The 18,986-nt window shown below is 41.3% G+C and overlaps 2 protein-coding genes across 2 annotated transcripts; both read right to left on the bottom strand.

Annotated features, from left to right (window-relative positions):
* Positions 1 to 11: 11 nt before the first annotated feature.
* LOC144075190 (peptidyl-prolyl cis-trans isomerase FKBP3-like) lies at positions 12 to 2,951 on the bottom strand. Its single transcript, XM_077602002.1, has 7 exons — positions 2,936 to 2,951; positions 1,492 to 1,637; positions 1,207 to 1,298; positions 622 to 682; positions 376 to 516; positions 243 to 314; positions 12 to 138 (listed from the first exon to the last, which is right to left on the bottom strand). The coding sequence occupies exons 1-5, from the start codon at positions 2,949 to 2,951 to the stop codon at positions 409 to 411; spliced, it is 423 nt and encodes a 140-aa protein (XP_077458128.1). The 3' UTR covers positions 12 to 138; positions 243 to 314; positions 376 to 408.
* LOC144075229 (fidgetin-like protein 2) lies at positions 2,282 to 14,543 on the bottom strand. Its single transcript, XM_077602063.1, has 3 exons — positions 14,381 to 14,543; positions 13,562 to 13,768; positions 2,282 to 5,758 (listed from the first exon to the last, which is right to left on the bottom strand). The coding sequence occupies exons 2-3, from the start codon at positions 13,584 to 13,586 to the stop codon at positions 4,626 to 4,628; spliced, it is 1,158 nt and encodes a 385-aa protein (XP_077458189.1). The 5' UTR covers positions 13,587 to 13,768; positions 14,381 to 14,543; the 3' UTR covers positions 2,282 to 4,625.
* Between the last annotated feature and the right edge of the window lie 4,443 nt (positions 14,544 to 18,986).

Raw genomic sequence — 18,986 nt, forward strand, 5'->3', positions numbered from 1 at the left:
AATAAGACATATGCACTTCAAGAACATTTATTTTTCCACACAAATAAGTGGCTTGCAAGATTGGTTTGCATAGGTCATCAAGCAGTGCAATCTTCCATCATTAAATGGACAAAAATCCTCTTGCCCATGGGTGGAATTCTGGAAAGAAAGAAGGCATAATAGATAAGTCCAACATTAAAAAATGTTGATTTTAGATAACAAAAAAAACCCTTTTTTTTTTTTACATAACATCAAAAAGATACCTGGCATCAGGAAGGCCCTTCTTCCACTCAGGTGCCATCTCCATTGCTCAAAGTCATCAAGCCTTCATCCCACTGCAAAAGGCAAGCAACATTAAAGCCACAGGAAGAAAAAAAAAGGGTATATTAGACATACCTCTCTGATGACTTTGCTCAGTGGCAGAGAGACTCAAAAGTGATCGTAGTCTTTAAAACTGGGATCTTCAACTGCAGTCCTCAAGGGCCCCTTTCCACGTCCTTCACTAACATACCTGATCAGGATCTTGATCATTTCATTCTGATGTGGTGCGAGATATGGAACACATACCTCAAGGCCCAGAGTTTAAGACCCTGAGGGGATGTTGGTGTCAAAGACTGCCATTTTCCAATGTCCGCAGCTTACCGTGTCACCCTTTTTAGGGAAGTTTGTCTTGTCATGTTCATTTGGTAAACTTGGATGGACCCTGAAGAGAAGCAAGATACAAAAGGAGTAGGTTTAGTACACAGTACATGAAAATAATAAATTAAATAACCTGAAAAACTTGGGTCCTACAACATCTGCCTTGACTTCTCATCAATTTTGACAGCTTTGACCTGCCTTGTCACCATCTCTGTGGCTTTAAATCCTTAACAAAACACCACACATGATCGCTAATTCAACCATTTTGATGGACAAATGACCCACAAATATTTCCTATGTTATTTAATCCTGGATGAGTTTTCCATTCATTCTTTTAAAAAATAAATATTCCAATAAGTCATCATTGCTTCTGTTTTTCTCTTCATACACTGAAAGGCTATTTTACCATAGGTTTAAACTTGAGTCAAAAACGACCCATGCGCAATTGTTGAATGACTCACTTTGGTTTTGTCGAAATTTGAAATGTATCATGATAAAAAAAGTGAATTGAGCAAAACCTTGAATACTGAACGCCGAGTTATTATTACACGGATAGAGAAAATAGAAACCGATCAGAAAATGACTCACTTTGCTGACAAACAACTCGAGATGGTGTCGATAAGCTGCTCCTTTTTGGCCACATTCTTGATGTTTCCCAAACGTCTGTGCTCGTTAAGGAACTGAAACACACAATGGAATGATTTCTTTTTAAACATAAAGCGCTAGAAGTAACGCAATGTAGCCAATTTGTTTGCAAACATTTTTTCGGTTTCCATCCACATGGGGCTACAGCAGGCGATCGAAGCGTGCTCCCGTCAAAAAGCACTCTTAAAATGAGACACGGGGCTTCAAAATCACCAAATTAAAACATACCGAATGTGCTGCATTGTCTTTTAGGAGCTTTATCAGGCATTTCTTCGGTAAATCGTCACTTCTGAGCTGCTTTGCAGTCGACTCCCGAACCGAGTCGTGGCTTATCCGCCATTTTAAATAATGACGTAGGCAATTTGAACTCTGACCTTGGTGATGACGTATATCCGTTTAGCCTTTCAGTATAATGCCGTGGAGTTCAGCAGATGCAGATATATTTATTTTGTTCAGATAAAACGCTTGTGATCTTTTTGACTGAATGAATTATTTTAAAAAGTACAAAATCTAACCAGATTAGATTGTTTCTGCATCAAATGCCATTAATAAAAATAATATTCTGAAATAAAGGTGGTTAGAGTGTCAGCCTCACAGTTCTGGGGTCGAGGGTTCGATCCCAGGTGGGTCTACAACTGTGTAAGTTTGCAGGTTCTCCCTGGACTTTATCTAACTTAAAAATAATAAACCTTCTTAAAGCTATTTATTTGTTTATTAAGAGCCGCCTCCTGGTGTAGAGCTTCACCCGCCTGAATTTGGTGCGGGCAGGATCTGGATTGATTCCCGCTGATGGTGGTATAATTGAGAATGGTCGTTTGTCTCTCTGGCTGACTGGCGACCAGTCTAGGTTGTAGTCTGCCTTTCGCCCGAAGTCAGTAGGGTTAGGCTCCAGCAACGCCCACCTTTTTGAGGATGTGGAAGATGAATGAATCAATAAAGTTGTTTATTATGTTTAGGGATTGAAATGTATTTTGGTTTCACTGCTCCGTCTATGACTGGAAGGATTGGAAACAAATGGTGAAAGCATCTGCTGACATTTTATGTACTGTAATAAAAGAGGGAAAAAACAGTGCTACAAGTTGTTGTCAACATTGTACATTTTAGTGAAAGACAACACTCAAACATCAAACATTTTTGGTATGAAAGACAAAAGACAGTTTTGATTTTTGGGGTATGGGTGCGATATTTTCTTTTTTGTGATACCCTAGTTATGGTCAGAATAGAGAAACATTGCTCCTAATATGTCATAAGAAAGGACACGAAATAAATATTTCCATGTACAACGTCTTTAAACTGAGGTAGAAATGGTAACAGAGAATGCACAAAATACAACAAAAAAGATTACAATGGAATCCAATTTGGGTTAAAATGAATGAAAACAATAGTTTGTGTAGCATGTTGCTACTGTATGTTGTGTTACAATGAAGAGCATTCAATTCTTGTAGCTAAGCGCTTAAATACTTTTTCTTTTTAAACACTGAGGTTTTGTTGTATGACACCTTTTTTTTTTTAAATCTCTACTTTACTTCTGAATCTATGTGACGAGGCATCGTGTCACATTTTGACATTTTAGGTGGCATGACTATTAATACAATGAAAATTTTCTATCCACAACTGATTCTGATGCACAATTTGTGCTCTCTTTAAAAGATATTCATTAACCAAATTCTACAATCAGTGAGGGCCATGTTCATAAATTTCATTTTGCTTTAACAAAATGGCATTAAGCAGTATTGTCACAATAAATCTCCTTCTTTGCGGTACCAATTCAACAATCGGCTGATATAAGGAACAGAAACCAACCGCTCAGACATTAAGACATTTTCAAAACATCGATAGCGAACATATTCAATCGTGTTTGTTTTCATGCAGGATTTGCTCATAAAACTGTTTGCATTGCTGCAAAGTACACAAACCTACACATAACATAATTCATCTCACCAAAATCTATAAGGGAATCTATACATGAAAGAAAATGTTTCATATATCTAAAAATGTCATTGATGTACATTATGGCATGTATTATCCTTTCTAAAAAATAAAATCAGAATTACATTCAACATTTCAGGCCCTGGTACAAATATCGCCATATTTTATTACCAGAGCAACAAAACGATGTCTGTGTTTATATGTGTGTGTCTGTGTGTGTTGGGGTATGCGTGTGTGTGTGTGTGTGTGTGTGTGTGCGTGCTTGTGTATATGAATTTTCACTGCAATTGTGAAAGGCCTTGTAAATTCCCTGAAGATTTCAGAGTATGCTTTGCTGCGACAGCTCCAGTTTTGTTCCAAAGGGCTCCCAACAAGCACTCCAAAGGTAAACACATACATTCTTATTCATCATCATTCTGAGGTAACAATATTCTTCCTGAGTATTCAATAACATGACGAAAACTCTTCCTTTCGAAATGCAAAAATAAAGACAATGAATATCAGTAAAGTAAATTAAAGCAGGCCCATTTGGAGCGTGTGTGTATTATCACAGGCGCTCAATTGCATTGTTAAGCTCAGCAGTATATTGCATGATTGTTGATCATAGTTAAGACAAAATATAAACTGGATTCTGATGTCACTTTCAGAATAAAAGCCTCTTTGAACGTCTCGTGTAAACAACGCGCTCCAAAGTTGCATACAATATCTACTGTTTACTGCTCAAAACACTTGAAAATGTACAGGATTGATATCCGGTACTAAAACAATTGAAAGGCCAGCTTTATCTAAGCAGCATGATTTGTATAAACAGGACAACAGTAGCAGTGAACAGGTTGAAAACAAGAGGCATGAAGAATAAAATGGGGGGGAGGTATGCATTATATGGGGAATAACCATGATGAATGAGAACATTCATTTCCTAAAGCCTCCGAATCAGCTATTCCATGATTGTGCTGTAGTAGTACGGAAGTTTCACCTGTTGAATTATTGCTCTCTTTAATTTTTTTTGGTCAGAAATGATCTTTGTGGCCTGGTAGAGTACATTGCAGTCACGGGCCTACTATAAACTCATAGCCACTCACAATTGTGCCAACTTCCAAAATAAGCAACATTTCCACAGTGCTGCCAAAGTAGCAGAAAAGGAATAAATAGATCCTGAGAGATGCATACATTTTTGGCTTTTTTTTATCATGTGTTGCCTCATTGCAGCTTGACATGATAAAATGCCCCTGTGTATCTTTGGGAAACCATGGATAATGAAAAAGATGGAGTACAGTATATAGTAAACCATACTTTAATCTTGTGCCCTCTTGTGGTTGCAAGTGATATTCAAACATTTCTGCGGATACTTGCAACGGTAATCACCATGTGTTTTGGAGTTAAACACCCTGGATGATATCGCAAGGGAATTTTCTTAAAAGCTAAGTGGCTCATTAGTGGCCCCCGGCGGGGTCCTCAGATCGCGTGTGCGAAGCCGGTATCTTCATAGGCATCCTCTGTTGGGGAAAGCCGTGTTCCCCTGAAGCATTCTCCACGACCAGGCCGGACGGGGGGCTGTAGTCCCCTGTTCCGCGATACGGAGATGGCAGGAGGGGCTTCCCGGGTTTGTAGGGCTGCGGATCTGAACCGTCGTAGCCATTGCCGTGCCCGTTGCCTTTGCTGAGACCGTTGCCGTATTTTCTATAACGCGAGCCCTCCACCTCGGCTCCTTCTTGTCTATCTTCTCCCATCTCGAAGGCCTTGCGTTTCAGCGGCGGTGCGGCTTCGGCGCCCCCTCCGAGGCTGTGCAAAGGGTAGCTGTAACTGCCGCCTGCCACGGTGGGTCTGGGAGCCAGGGGCGTAGGGGCGCTAATTCCAGGGGGTAAGTAGGAGGCACTGGGGTGGCTGTAAGTGGAAGCCAGGCTGTTTTGGGGATAGCAGCCTGGCGGGTAGTTGTAGACTGGAGTGCTGGCGCTATAGCTGGGGACGAGAGTGGGCGCGGCCTGTAAAGAATGAAGGGGGCCGGGGGGAAGTGCTGTGCCAGGTTGTGGGCAGTATCCTGAGGACAAGTAGGTGCTGTTGTAGGCAGGAGGATAGTCCTGGGATGACGGTGCACCACAGGGGCCCGCGGCGCTGTAGCCCGGGTCCGAGGCTAAGTTACTGCTCACAACAGTCACACTTCCTGTGGTCGGAATGCCCACGGATCCGGAGCCCACCTTGGTGCCAGTCAGCGCTTCGATCCCGGGGTAGCACTCGATGCCCTGGCCAAGAGCCCAGGGTTCGGATTCTGTTTTGAGAAAAACTCCGGGGTCTGCATAGGCCCCCGACGCGGGACGCTCGTAGGGCAGCTCCAGTCCCGAGTACTTCTCCGCATAGCGCTTGAGAAGAGAAGAAGCGGTGAGGGCCGATATGTCGTCGCTGGCCCACGGATAGGCCGCGTGAGCGAAATTGCGCCGGGCGGCTGAGGCGTAGGGCTCGTGTTTGTGGACAGATGGGGGTGAAGTGGTGGAGGTGACGTCCAGGTGCTGCTCAGGCCACTGAGATAGAGGGGCGGTGTGCTCCGGAGACCAGTGCATCTTCAACAGACCTGCAGAGAACACCGCAATTAGTTGGATTAACTATACTATATATGTACAATATTAAGAGAACGTGGAATGGATAACAAAACTAAATACATTTTGAAAAAACATTATAGATTTAGAACATTGACCAAAAAAAGACGCACAACACACACACAAAAGACACACTGAATTGTTTTTATGTTATGTTATTAGTCGCAGGTCAAGGTATATTCCATTTTTTGTGCAAAGTCAGCTGAGGCTACAGTTCTCTGTTCCCCGATGTGCAGAAATGAATTGCTGTTGCTGGGTTGCATTTTTCAAATGCTGTCCACAAATCGCTGGTTTGGCCTTATCTTTTTACTGGGCAACTTTTGGACTAAAATTTTAAAATTCCTGCCTGAGCATGTGACTTATCAGTGCACATCAGACCAGAGTATTACCAGGTGCAAGTTTGAACAAATCCTTGGAGTATTCCTAATTGCTGGGAAGATTTGCAGGGGTGGGGGACTCAAGCCACATTTAATTTGACATGTTTTGGTAGTAGCAGGTTTGATGCTTAACTTGATGTGTCACTTTGAAACTCACGGATACAAGTACGCTATGTTCGTTTACAGTTTAGCTCGTTAATAAGTAAACTTGGTGCCGGTTGTGCTTCTAATTGGGTCTACAAATATTTGTATTCTTTAAAAGATACAATACAGTACTTTAAGCAACATAAAGTAATGCAAGGAGTATAGAATCTACTTCATATTTTGGGATAAACAGTATGCATTACTGCTAAAAAACATTAATGCCATGTCATTTAGGCACAGACACTAACACAATACATGTATGCATGTGTATTTAAGTTATTTTATGTTATTTCCAAATACACGGACATTCTAGTTCTATATTAATCACAACAGCAATATTACACAGACATACATGCATTGAGAGTTTTAGAATACATGCATTTCCAAAACTGTGATCAAAGTAATGCAATATTTTCTTTTTAACCGGGTTTGGGGCAGGAAATGGCAGTGATTTGATGTTGCACTACACAAATTTGAATAATGGAACATGCTCCAAATCCAACGTATTCCAGCAGGATTCCTAACTCCAGATTAAAATCCAAATATTTTGCTATCAAAAAGATTAGGAGGCAAAGAGTCATTCTGGCTTGCTGAGCATCACGCCAGTACTTAGCCTGTGCTCTTCCACACAATCTCATTGAAGCAGGGGGGACAACTATTCTAATCTTTATGAGAAGCTGCTATTGCAGCCCCCAGCCTGGTCTCCACGGCGATAAGCCGCCATTGGTCGCAGCTCTGTCCATTGCCTTTACCTCGCTCACATTGGGGCCATTGTTGTCTCTCGGCGAGTATCCTAGTCAACAAAACCACCCCCACCGAGCATGTGATCTAATTCGGCCCAAACCTCAGGGGTGTGCAGGACAGAGGGCTGAGTGTGGGCGGGGTCATTTGTAGTGGGGACCAGAGTACTTTGTAACGCTACATGCTGACAGTAGTGGCCGATTCAAGAAAATATGTGTTCGTGTGTCATTAGACAGACTTTCACAAGCAGAGGGACCAGTTGGTGGAGAGACTTGGCTGACTTCTTCAGCCTTTGTCTACCCACCTGCATTAGGCTAACATTCCATGCATTGTAGAGTATTTTAAACCAGTACCCAGAGGGCTTCCATTTAACAGTACCTCACATTGTCTTAGAGTCTCTCCCATATAGAAGATTTTCTGTTAGACGAAAACTGAAGAAAATGTGTCAAATGATGATGATGATGAAGATCGTGCAAGCTTCTAACAGGCAGGGAGGGAAATTTGGACTTCTTGAATTATGACAACAAAAAGTAAACAGAAATGTCCTGCCCTGAAAGAGCATTATTATAGTTTGTGTACATGTGTTTGTTAACATTTGTTGTATACACAACAGTATTGTGTCATTTCAACTGTCCCATTAATAGTCAAATAACTAACTATATATTGGTCTATTTCTTAAAGAATCATGGTAAACACTAATTGTTCTCTTTTTTAAACTCCTGCCTACGAGTACAGTTAGGATGGGATGACCTTGAAATGGAGCTGCACTTCTAAAGTTTGCAGTCCACAAAAATAAAATTCACACAAACAAGCACACACACACACACACACACACACACACACACACATACACACACACACACACACACACACACACACTTTCAAATGCACACCCTTGCTCATTCTACTTTGATGCGGTCTACATGCAGATTAGTGCTAGTCGTGTCACATGTCCACCAAGACCACCAGATGGGCCTCTAAACGGTCCACATGTTGATCCCTAAATTAAATGATCCTTCAGTCCAATAATCCTGCTCATCCAATCCATGGATGTCAGTGCTGTGGGCCAGCAGAAGTCCCACCCAGAATTGGAGAAATCCCTGCACTCTAGGGAATTCCTGATCATGGCGCTGACCCATACACAAGCATAATAAACAAGCAAAAGGTCACCAAAATGCACACAAACAAATACAACTATACGGCAAAACAACTTTACCAGCCTAGATGTCAGTCCATATGTATAGGAGACCATTTTCTTATGTTCCATTACCATGAATTGATTGAACTGAATATGTACCTTATTTCACATGACCAATTATTTTCCGTATGTCAATCTCTTTTTCCATTGTACATAAATTAGTAGAGCCAATCCACTCATTCATTTTCTGAACTGCTTATCCTCACAAGACTGTTCAACAACTCTACATGCATGTTTTTGGGATGTGGGAGGAATCTGGAGTACCCAGAGAAAACCCATGCAAACTCCCCACAGTGGGAACCCACCTGGGATCGACTCAAAACCATAAGGTCTAGGCACTAACCATTCAACCAACGGGCCATTAGTTGAGCTAACAGTTTAAAATGGAACAACAGTATGTGAATAGCATAGTGAAGCACTACACAAATAGATTTCAACACCGGAGGGCCAACACTCATGCTGATTGCAGGCTGGTAGTTTAAATCTACTTTCATCCGGTCTTCAACAGATGGCCCATAATTGATTCAACGACATATTCGGCCAGAATAATCTAGTGCGACCTGGAATCCTTATCAAAATTCTGCTGAATGGAATGTAAAAACTGGAAGTGGATCACAAAGCTCAGACCCTTAGAGATCGAGATGGAGTAGGCGCAGATTGGGAAAGCAGACTAATGAAGGATTAGAGCACACAGGCTTTAGTGTCACAATCTGACACTCTACGAGCTCAACTGAAGAAATTGCCAGCGCCACTGGAGGGTTTGGAACCTCCATTAAGTAATCATAAGAAATGACTAAAAGATAAGGGTCAAAATTAATTATGGTGCAATACAATAAAACACGGCATACACTGATTGATAGACAGGATCAGCATCAAGATGTTAAATGACTTTTTGGCCCAGATTAAAAAGTTTCAACCTATGGCAGTCATTATTGCATCAGATATTTAATATTGTCAGTATAGCGTATTGGAAGTTTTAGCAGCACTACAATGACTGTGAATACCCATTTTGAAAAAAAATCATAACACTACACAAAATCAATAATATCAGTTTACCTAAGAATTAGGAGGAAGCAATCCATTGAAAACAATTGGTGAAATTGATCATTCTCGAGCATTCTTATACTTTTTTCACTTTGGATGGAGGTCAATTGTAAGACCACCACCACATTCAAAAGGCATTTCAAGTTAAACGATGTGCATTTGCCAAATGCTTTAACTAAAAAATAAATGAACTCAAATCGGTGTCAGCACCACTTAGAAAAGCAATTGCAGAAATGGTGCATGACAACGGTTACAGTAAGAGTTACGTTTACCCAAAGCTATAATGATAATACGCTATTGTATATCTCTGAGAGTCAAAACATCAACTCTACTAATTTTGCAATTCAAGTTACCTAAATGTATTTAATGTGCATTTCAATGACCCATTGCAGGTGGTGTGTGTATGCTGGAGCATCAGAAATCTGAGTTGGAGGGATAGTATTAGGGTGTGCAGTGGGGGTCTGTTGATGGTTAGGCCAGGAATTAGGAGGGATGAGTGAGGGAGACCCTGCCCTAATCTAGCAACTGGTGCTGACTTGGAACTTGTAGAGAGCTCTCCATTCTTGGCCACGCTTGGCTTAGCAGCAGACAAAGATGAGGACTAAGCCGGCTTGGTACTGTGACAGCTTCCCTTAATCAGTGTGATCATCATACAGTCGTACTGCCAGTTCGATGCACATCACACATCTATGGCCGCATGGACGACGCCTTCACGGGAAATACTCACTCAATGTTCAGGAAAGCGGAAGTAAATTGTGCATGGTTTATTTACCCTGGTCATGTCCAGTCATTGGATTTAGGACGTCTGATTGTTTCCTGTTAATGTAATACGATCATTTTCTTTGTAAGGGTCACATTAAAAAAATAACCCAGAGCTCTTGTTTTTTTGGAATGCAAGAGGGAGCTGGAGTATACGCTTTTGATTTTTGAACAAGCCCAAGCCTCACTGCACCTGTTTGGGAATTTGGCCGACTGGGTGTTCCGGTGCAGCAAGGGTGTGTCCTTGAACATATTTATGCCAGATTGACAACTTTATGGCTGATATTCAGTCTACAGAGGATGCCATTTAAAAGCATGTCTAATTTTCAGTTCAAGTGGCCTTCTGGTGAATTTGGTTGGGACACATGGGGACCACATATGTGCGGGTAGACCGTATTCATTCAATTCATAAATGTGAAAATAGATGGGCATCAAAACCTGTGAATTATTTGTGTAGAAATGAATTAATTAAACATATTAACATATTTTTTTTACATCAATCCAATGACTGGCACATATAGATTAGGGCCTTGATCTTGACTCCAGTGTCCTAAAGCTTTTAAATGCACCCACTTATGCGTCACTATACAGTATGTTGCATCACATTAAACAGAGCTGGCAAGGAGCATTGAACTTAAATGGGATTGGCAATTAATTAAATAAAACTTAAATTAAAAGACTGCCTTATAATAAATTATATTAATTATAATTGTAATTTTTTTGGGATTGTTGCATTCTATTACAATGTTTTACGGTTTCTTATCAAAATAATTGCTAAAAACCTTTAAATTTTGTATTTACTAAGTGAATTTGTGTTCTCAGTTGATATCCAAGAGGAAGGCCCTAATGTCCTAAAGTTTTAATTGTGCTTATGAATACTAATATGATTTGATTTACACTGCAGTAGTAACGCAACTACGAGTTCAAGCAGTCGTATGCTCAACATTTCAGAAGATGACAGAACGTGTTGAGGCAGGAGGAGAAGCAAACAGTTTCACTATCAAATGTTTGTCATTGTACCTCAGCAGATATTAATGTTTAACAGTCCTCAATCCAATTTGCGCCACCATTCGTTCATTTTGCTCAGGGTTAAAATGTTAGGGATATTTCACCCAACTATTGTAATAGATCCAAAGAATTGATGTACCAAGTGTGAAGCAAGAAGCGTCAAATTCAGATATTTTTGTGTGTGGTTGAAAAAGCTAAAACTGGTCATTAGAGTCATTTATATGGCAATTTAACTCACAGAGAACATAAATTACACAAGTCAAGGATGTTGGCAGGAGCTAGCGGACTCATAGTCCAATGCATGGTCAGTTTGAGTAATTAGGGGCTAATTAGATGAAAGTAGATGTGGGGGAAGGGTTCTAGAAGGAATGGGATTTGGGGGGTTGTGAAGCATCAGAAGTGGCTGGAGAAGGGGGAAAAACACAGCCAAGTGTTGTTGTTACTTGTACTCCTTACGCCAATAAACAAAGTTTTACATTTCCAACAGAATGGACACTTGCACAGCTCAAATGAAGAATTCATTTAGGGGCAGTGTAGTATCCAGCTGGCAAACAGACAGAGAGAGACTTTTGGTCATCTTTCAGATGAGTCAGGCTGTTGGAATGCCAGGAATCTAACCTGCGATCTATTTACACAGCACATATCCTCTCTCTGTCCATGTGCTGCACACGTACTGTCCACTTCTACAAAGAGGGAGTGTAGTGGTACACGAAACTGATAAATGACCCTACATACCCCGCCCCCTTTCCCATTCTGCATAGACTGTGTCATTTGGGCTAATTAGATATACTTCACATTGTCGTGTCGAGTCACGTAAAAAAACATAATTGGGAGAAAAGAGATATTAGTGAAGATTGTATAGTGTTCCCTCTGCAGCGTTATCTTCCTTTGCTTGTACGTAAATGGGGCTGCATAGTTATGTAAGCAGAAAGCAAAGTCCAACATGGGAAGCTTAAGTGACAAAACTCCCCCTACTTTCTTATGCACAAGCCACCGTCGTGTGTATTATGTCATAATGGGATTTTACACAACATCTTCATCAACTGAGCATTTGCAACTCAAATTAAAACCACAGCATCAATAGGACGTTCTATTAACTTCCATTTCTGACTCCAACTTTCCCTCCTTTTTCAAAGCCCCCTCCCTCTTTTTTCACTATTGTAAAAGACGACAGTGTCCGAGCCTGTGTGGTCAGTTTTCCCTTCCCCCATGCCTTCAGTTCTCTCTCCCTTTCACGCACACACACACTCACATGTGGCAGAGGCTGGGCTGGCCCCCTTTTTCCTTATTGTGTCCACTCATATATCAGGCTGCAGCTGACCAGTCCCTCCTCGCGTCCTCTCCATCTGCCCTTCACTGTGCTCTTTTTGCTCCTTTCGCCAACACATTTTTGCCCTTGACACCTAATGAGGACCTGAGATGTCCTTCAGTTTACTTAACACGCCACTTTAATTGTAATAGAAGTCTAACGTGTGTGTGTAGGCGGAGGGCATGTTAATGTGTGTTTCTATACAGGACTAATGAGGGGCTGTTGACACCAGTTTACTAACAATCCCATTTACGTTCACGTGGAGGTTTCACCCCTGGCTACAATAAAGAACTACAGTAACATCAATCTCTTGATGTCACATCGCGATTAGGACGATGTGACCAAATTAGAGGTGGTTTGAGTGTTTAGTGGTGCAAAATGGAAGGGCAAGCAACCAGCGGCGGTGGCTAAAAAAATACATGAGATGAACTCTAACAAGAAGATGTGATTCTTTTTTGGAGGGTGGAATGTGACAGATGCACGCGAGCAGTACTTGTGTCTAGCCTAAAAAAAGGCTCACCAACCTAAAATACCCTTTGACTATCTTGCATTTCTCACCTCTCTTTGGCATTACTTTATCGAAATGTGAAAATGAATTCCTGTTACATTATTCCAATCAGGTTAGCAGCGTAATCCTGTTAAATCTAGACGTAATCAATACTCTAGTCAATCAATATAGTAAGCATATTCATGAGTATGGATAGCAACCTCCGATGATCACAAATACAAGGGAGTACTTCACTATGATTTCATTTGATATGCATTCCTATTGTATGGTTTTATTAGTTGAGATTTACATGTCCAATTTTCCATCTTGCTTTATCCTTGGAATAATTAGGACTTGTTACATACGCCACACCTTGAAATCGTTTGCAGTTGTGAACACGTGAGAGGACAGACATCTTATTGTCCGAGTGAGCGTCTAAACAAACTGCACTATATTCACACGGAGGGTCTGAAAAAGAAGAGAGCTGCACACTTTCTGTGAAATTCCTCAATGCAAAGGTTGGAGACTCAGCTGTAAAAGCCATTAGCCTGTCTGTCCTGTTTACAGGACTTCCCAGCAGAAGACCCCTTCTTTCCCTCTGCTGCCCCAACATGAGATAACGATGCTTAAAGAGGAATTTAAAAAACAGAAGACGATCTGCAAAACAAACACTTTTCCGTGATGTTTGAGATTTCTGTTTGGTTGACTTACTGTAAGGGGTGACAGGACTGAGCATTCTGCAGTCCTGGCCCCAGGTAAGGAGGACAGGACCGGGTCCACTTGGTGCTAATGAGAGCGCCGCTGCATGCTGCAGGACCCCCCCGGGTAGCAGTCGGTCGGGCGGATGAGAGATGGGCTAGCGAGTGGACCCCTGCACCTTTCCATGGCTCATCTCACACCTGGGGGCAGCTCAGACACCTGAGGAACACACGAGGGCCAATGTCAGAGCCATCAGACACACAGACACGTCAATTTTTATCGACGTGGCTCATCGAAGGGAGGAACAGAATAACTCGGCGATAGATACTGCCTTGCCCTTTGTAGAACTATTCAAAAAGTGATGGTGACATTGGTTTTAGCAAAGTGCAAGCAGACAAAAAATCATTTCTGTCAAAAATATTGCCTGCATGAGAGGAAGGAAGGATTGCTGAATGTTCCAACAGAGTGTGGACTGACCACACAACCGCACGATCAGCCGGCAGGACCAAGTTTGGAATCCTTTTAAAGAGCAGAAGCGGGACAAACCATACGAGAAATTCACAACATATATTGGGGCATGGAGTGACATTTTGACAAATGCATTAAACATCATTGAACGCAATCAGATGGGCTCTTCACTCCTCTCCCTCAGCCGGTTGACCAACACACGACAAACTAGAGTGAATTCCATGCACACATAAGCAACAGCATGTATAGCGGAATCCTAAAACACATGGGAGAGATCATATCACATGAGGAGGAGGGCAGAACTAAACATTTAAAAGCTGACAAGACCTTTAATGCTTAAGGTGAGCAAATGATTCTACTGACCTGATCATGCCTGCGTTGGGATACTTGAAAAGTAATCCACTATTCCACAAAACAAGCGGGGGAGACTGAGCGAGTATGTGAAGTGTGTGAAGTGTGTGTGTGTGTGTGTATGCACTCCCTTCTGGGACCATATCTTTCTCTCCTACACTCCCTCGTTCGCCCTTCAGCCTCCCCCCTCCCTCCCTCCGTGGCCTAGTGACAACAGAGCAACACATACATCCCCTCCCCCAACTGCACAAACCCTCCCCCTCTTTTGTTAAAACTATTTCAGCAGGAAAAGAGAGAGAGAGATAGATGGAGAGAGAGAGAAAGAGAGAGAGAGAGAGAGAGAGAAGTGACCAATCATGCTATGTCAGAGAAGAGCCAAGCTTCCCCCTGCAGTGCATAAATATGTGCATACATGCATGTGTGTGCGTGGGTGTGTGTGCCTGTGTGTGTGTGCGCACGTGCATCTTTTGGACCACTTTGATAAATGACCTTATGTGCGGAACACACACGACTGAAAAATAGTAAATTTTCCCCTCGGCCGACCACGAGAAGTTCAGTTATTGTCAATGACTTCTATTGATCAGTTCCATCGATCTTCGTATTGTTGGGTGGGTGGGGTCGCAACAACCATGTCAATATTACCTAATTCCTGATGTATCCCATCCCCCTACACACATGCATAGACGAGAGCAGATGACCTCAGTTTTGTTCTCCAACATTTGAACTGGAATCTGGGTTAAGTTCCTCACCTGTAACTCACCTGTTCCCTCATGTAGGAAAATATGCAGTTTTTATTTCCATTTGTCCATTCCCGTGCCTTCTATTTTGCTTAGTGCCTGAAACGTGGAAACACAGCTGCAGTTCTGCATTTAGAGTTATGGTGTAGGCGGGACAAGCCGCTCAAGTCCTCATGTTACTCCGCTGTAAACAGTCATGGCTCAGCAGTACACAATCTAAACTCAACACCAGAACAATACATGCATACAGATTTGAGATGTGCTTCATAGGGTGATTTTTAATTGTATCAATTTAAATGACTATAATAGGTTTTTGTCTTTGCACAATGGGGTGCTTTTAATTTTTTTATGTTGTCAAACCGGTAGCCTTAGAATTATGACCAACATTTATTTTCTGTATTAGGTATTCATATTAGAGTTATGGGTAAACTCGTTTGTATCCCAGCTGACTTTGGGCAAGAGGCAGAGGCCAACCTGGATGGGTTATCAGCCAATCACAACACAACACAAAAAATCAATAGAATGTCAAGAATGAAACATTTTGCGCAATGTGATTTAATGCTGCAGTGCAATTCATTGCGCCGCTCCTTCAGGCATGATCACCTTAGCAACCGCGAGGAAGTCACTGCTCGGTAGTCATGCGGGTACAAATGAAGAAGAATAGGCTAGTTCTTTTGCTTCAAATCTGCCACAGCATTCAAGTATTTTTTTTGTAAAAGATGTAGAGTACGTATATGTTTGGAAGTCTTATTTGTCTGCATGTTCAGTTCAATTGTTTATTTTCAAATAACTTGTTTGTTAGTAAAGTGATTGAGCGGCTATTAGGATAGGAAAAGTTGTTTGAAATATGTGTAAATCTCTTTGTGATACTGAAATAACATATAGCTATCTAACTATCTCCTCGTTCAATGTTAAAACTCTGCTCTTGCTCCTGCCCAGAATTACATAGGATTGGCCTTGATTGTAAATATGTATGTGTGGCTAAATAAGTAAAATAATTAGCTTTCTACACACAGCAACCAGGTTGTATGGTCGCCTTCCTAGGCCTTTCGCATTTGTCTCGACTATTCACGAACACGGCCGACATCATCAATATGTAATGTAATGGCTACTTAACGAGTTTACCCTCCAGGTTTTATTAACACTATTGCATTATATTCTAATTGTAATTATCTTGTGATAATCACTCCTTAATTATTATTACACATGCATCTGAGTACATTAAAACACTGAACTGTGTACCGAATAGAATTATCCTCCTTGGTAAATGTGTTGACTTGAAATATTTGTTTTGAAAATCCTACGAGACTCTTATTAATTCTTTAAATACAAGCTACAGGAACAAAATATTGTGATAAATTGTGTTCCGATCATAGATTCTGGGCTGTTCAATTCCTCTATTGTGTTAAGCCATCTGCAGTCCAAAAGTACTTTGATTGAATGGTCACCTTTGAAAGGCCTGGAAGTGTAGGGTTGCTACAAGACCTTTTATCAAGTGACTCAGACAAGTAATACCTCATGCAGCACTCAGCTTTTTCACATTTACATGCTTTGCTGACAGACACTGAAAAAAATCCCTACTGTTGTTGTCCAGGGAAGGAAACAATGCATCTAAACAATTCCACAATGTGCTGCAGGGGCTGTTCTTTTCATCATAGATAAGGCAGTGTTGAGCAGAAGCTTCCAGATGTGCTCTCTTGTCATAGAAGGAACACCTCCGCGTGTTGCCATGTGGCCCAAAGGGGGTCACTGGAACAAGCTTGTGGGGGGGAGTAAAGGCAACAAAGCAGTACTCATGACAACGATAAGAGTTCAGAACAGGATGGAGTTTAAAGCACACAATGCTTGCTTTGGATCTTGTTCTGCAAATTCACTTGCACTTCAGAATGCGATTATTGATACCCATTCACGAGAGCATGCTGGAAACTGAGCATGGTAACTATACCCTTGGTCTTTTTGGCCCAGTGGGTGGGATAGGTCACATGATAGTACCTTGGAGAAGCTCAGCTGTTTGCCACTCTAATTCTGTCTCAAGCAGCTGAGCACTGGCCCACTGCTCCACTGAACTGTCCCAGTAATTATAATAGGGTGCGCATGTGTGTATGTGCGGTCATGCGCCAGAGTGAGAAGGGGGTTTGACAAGACACACAAATCTTTTTTAAACGGGACTGCCTCAGTGCAAATGTCATTCCTACCAGTTTAGATTTTGCACATGCACAGATGTCAAGGGTGAAAATGTGCAACGGCAAAAGAAAAGAAAGGCACAAACAGGAACAGGATATCTGATAAAAGAAGGGGAAACTTAATGGCAATTTGTCACTGCTGTCAAACGATAAGGCTTTGGGGCAACAACAAAAAATCATCATCATTTGATGACGATATACTAGCCGTTCAAGCTGCGGCTCTAGTGGGCCTTTTCATCCTTTAAGCTTAAAATATTCCTTTGAAATATTTTCTCCAACAGAGTTGCACGTTTATCACCCTCAATGGCAGCAAATGAGTTAAAATGCTGCCAATCCATCCTTCCTTGTACTGGTGGTCCTGACATATAAGGTAGTGGGGGTGCTGAAGCCCAAATTGTTAGTCTTCTCATGCCCCCACAAATCTCATGAGGATAAACGGCTCAGAGATATGCATACTTATATTAGATAATAACACTGAAAGGGTTAATGTCAGTGTCACTAGAGTGAACATCTATTCTGATGTGTTGTGTGAGTATACAAAAAGGAATTGGATATTGAAAAGACGCATTTGCAGAAACACACGTCCGCCCCAAAAAGAAAAAAAATCTATAGCTAAACACACCACCCATGCTTATTTAAATGTATTTTTTCTTCTTATGCAGCTAATTTCAATTTTCTTCTCATATATTTTTTGAAGTGTTTAAAATACATTTTATTTTGATTTATTTAGATATTTTAAATTCCTAATAGCTTTTTAAATCATTTTTCTATTTAAATGTAATTATTGATTTCCCCCCAAAATGGATGCTTCAATGTATTAATTATTTATATATTTTCTATTGACCATCAAAAAAAGTAATGCGGGCAGCAATACTACTACAATTGGATGTCAAATGGGGACATAAAATATGGTCCCGGGATCAGAAATTGTTTCCTGGGCCGCACATTTGAGAACCATGTCCCATATGAAAGTAATAAACAAATTTACGGAAAATATACAGACTTTGTGCTTGTAATTTGTATGAATAAATTACGAGAAAAGGAAAAAAACAGTTGCATTTTAGCACACACGTGCACAGCGGCACGCGTGAGGAAATAGGGCCCATGTCTTTTTTGTGTTTCCGATTATCAAGTGCAGAATGTCAATTAGGTGAACTCACTTGCCAAGTCCTCTGTGTCTCCTCCAGCTTTAATGGCACCGCTCTGTCTCAATGATTTCCAATTATAGATGAGGGCACACAGAAAGGCTCATGTGCTAAGAGTTGTGCTGCGGAGGGAAGACAGAGCAAATGGAAGTTTGGAATCACAGCGTTTCATCTACAAAACAGCCTTGTTCTTTGCAAGAATGCATTTCACTTTCAGACACACACACACACACGCGCACACACACACACACACACTCTGGCAACGCCATGCTCCATCTTAAGAGTATCGTATTGTTCTCAGATATAGAGGATACAATATCCCAGCCTGGTAATAGAGGTTAGATTAATTGCTGACAAATCTGTATTCAGCAGTTCCCTTTTTCTCTGCGTGACAGATTTATGACAAAGATTGATGGAGGGGAGGGTCAGCCCAGCTTTGCCTCTGTTCACTCAGAAAAGAGCAGGGAACAAGAGGAAAGCAAGATTAATTTGCTTGGAGCTTTTACACACATGCTACAATGTTGCCTTTGAGCTTGATATAGTTCTCTTTTTA

The sequence above is a fragment of the Stigmatopora argus genome, chromosome 6 (assembly GCF_051989625.1).
Source record: "Stigmatopora argus isolate UIUO_Sarg chromosome 6, RoL_Sarg_1.0, whole genome shotgun sequence".
In the NCBI taxonomy this organism is placed as follows: Eukaryota; Metazoa; Chordata; class Actinopteri; order Syngnathiformes; family Syngnathidae; genus Stigmatopora; species Stigmatopora argus.